The 2,524-nt window shown below is 58.6% G+C and overlaps 1 protein-coding gene across 1 annotated transcript in view; it reads right to left on the reverse strand.

Moving 5' to 3' along the window:
- The window catches only part of EMC10 (ER membrane protein complex subunit 10), a gene marked incomplete at its 5' end in the record, with an annotated part of 4,452 nt that overhangs the window by 635 nt on the left and 1,293 nt on the right, over window positions 1-2,524 (reverse strand). Inside the window, 2 exons of the mRNA XM_006763872.2 lie at window positions 1-90; window positions 924-1,033. The exon at window positions 1-90 is cut by the window's left edge and continues 7 nt beyond it. Of these exons, the coding sequence (XP_006763935.1) occupies window positions 1-90; window positions 924-1,033 (200 nt within the window). The remainder of the gene's footprint in view (window positions 91-923; window positions 1,034-2,524) is intronic.

Here is a 2,524-nt window from a genome sequence, read left to right on the forward strand (position 1 = left end):
GGAGACATGGCAGCCAGCTTCTGGGCCGTCAGGGGCGCCAGGCCGCCTCGGAACCCGGACCCGGTACAGGCCGTTGAGGGCTGCCACATCCTGCAGGGCGGGCGAGGCGGCGGTGAGGGGGACGATGCCAGGACCTGCCAAGCCTAGACCCCCACCCACAACCAGGAAGGCCCCCCACAGTCCTGCCCACTCCCGGCCGCCTCGCTGAGGAGGCCCCGGATCTTCCCACTGGGGTGCCCTGCCGTGGGTGAGGCCAGGCCCCTGAAGCTCCATCTGCCCACGGGGATGACGTGGACGGTGGTCGCTTTTGCCAGTTTCCCTAAACCATGGCTGTTCCCTCAGCCCCTCCTCCCCCTTCCTCTCCCTTGTTCCCTGGAGCCCTACACCTCCTTGGGGAGGACTGAGCTGCCCGGGAGTCCAGCCCTGGAGGAGGCCGTGGAGCGCGGGCTACAGAAGTAACGTTCTCTCGTCCCATCATGGCCCCTGTGGGGATCTTTCTCCTCAAAAGCAAACCTCCTCCTAACGCCTGGCTGTCCTGGCTGAATCAGGAAGGGTAGGAGGAGCTGGTTGTGGGAAACTGACGGAGGAGCCCTGGCTGGTTTGGCTCAGTGGATAGAGCCTCGGCCTGCGGAATGAAGGGTCCCGGGTTCGGTTCCAGTCAAGGGCACAGGCCCGGGTTTTGGGCTTGATCCCCAGTGTGGGTGTGCAGGAGGCAGCCGATCAATGATTCTCTCTCATCATTGATGTTTCTATGTCTCTCGCTCCCTTCCTCTCTGAAATAAAAATGTATTTTGTAAAAAAACTGGCGGAGGAGAGGGTGTGCTTAGCTGGAGGGGCAGCACAGGCCAGGGCCCTGAGGCATGCATGCCACACTCTAGGGCACAGGTGTCCGCCCTGCCCGCGGGCCCCAGTCCCCGCCTCACCCGGAGTCGGCCCCGCTCCTCCTCGTTGAGCTGCCGCTGCGACAGGGACAAGGTGCTGTCCTGCTGGTTCCAGAGTATGGAGCCGCGCTTCCGGAAGTGGGCGCTGTCATCTGTGGGAGCCTGGGCTCAGCGAGCACCCCCCATAGCACCCCTCAACCCTTGCTCTGACCAGCTTCCCCAACCTGGGCCCCATTTTCCCACCTGCAGGTGAGGGACACCCCACCACATCCTCACAGAGCAGGGCAGACACCCGAACCCCACAGCTCCTAAGCCCTTCTGCCTTGCCAGGCGACCCAGGGACATTCACATCACTGCTCTGAGCCTGTTTGCCCAGCAGCAAAACACAGGGCCCAAGAGTCCCCACCCCCCACCCCCACCGGGCCATCACAATCAGCCTGGCTTTCTCAGGAAGACAACAGGGTCAGGCCCAGGTCTAAGAGGCCCAGCTTCAGTGTTTATAACAAGTGCCCCCCAGAGTCTGGGGCCCCAGGCTGGATTATTATTATTATTATTGTTGTTGTTATTATTTTTAATCTAAGTTTAAAACAAGTCGATGCTGCAAGAGGAAACTGTTATAAAAATGTACTGAGTGAGCAGAGCCAGGAAGGGAAGGCAGCTAGAAGGGGGGCAATCGGGGGAGGAGCGTGGGGGCAGAGGGGGCGGACGGGCAGCTGTCAGCTAGAGATCAAGGCCTTTGTAAGCTGCAGGGACCAGCACTTGGTGCGCCACCCGGGCCCCTGAAAGGACAAAGCAGAAATACTCCCCTCCCTCTCCCCTATCTTGCCTTGTAGGGCTGGGCCCTCAGCCCAAGCCCCCTCCTTTTCTGAGTGACCACAAGAATGCCGGTATTGACCTAACTCCCCCAACCACCACCTGAGTGGACCAATGAAGCTCCAGGCATGCAGCTAAGGTCCCGATAAGGCTATAGTAGGGGACGGCCCAAGCCTCAGAATGTGCTGGTCACTTCCTGACCTTTGTGCTGTAAGACCCTGATGAAAAACCCTGACCTAAATGACCAATCTCTGTAACCCACGTCACCCCCTAAGCCCACCCAAATAACTAGCCCTAGATAACCTTTGTTCTCCTGGGACACGCTCTCTCGCCTTACCGCTGCGTCGGACATAGGCTGGGAGCCAAGCCTAGGTTTGATTAATAAGATTAATAAAGACTCCTTGCTTTTGCATGGGAAGAGGCTCCCTGGTGGTGGATTATTGGGGACCCCGAACTCTGGGCATAACACCCCCATCCTGGATGTTACATGGGGAGCTGCTTCCCAGGCTGGATTATTAACCCCTGGGCCACACTGATGTCTGTGCTCTGGGGCATCTGAATCAAGGCTGTGTAGGCTGGGCCATGGCGTGTGGTGCCCCTCTGTGCCTCAGTTTCCTCTTCTGAAAAATGGGGCCATCCCTCACACCTACTCCCTTGCATGACTGCTGTGAGGATGTTGGAGTTGGTACACGCAGAGCATCCAACCACTAGTGCAGGGCGCAGACAAGGGGTCAGAGAAGCGCTCTCTGAGGTTATCACGGCTGCTGCATTGGATTTGCCTTATAGTTAAAGGCATAGTTTCTATTCTAGTGCCCTCCCCATACACATCC

Source organism: Myotis davidii, unplaced genomic scaffold (genome assembly GCF_000327345.1).
Source record: "Myotis davidii unplaced genomic scaffold, ASM32734v1 scaffold358, whole genome shotgun sequence".
Lineage (NCBI taxonomy): Eukaryota > Metazoa > Chordata > Mammalia > Chiroptera > Vespertilionidae > Myotis > Myotis davidii.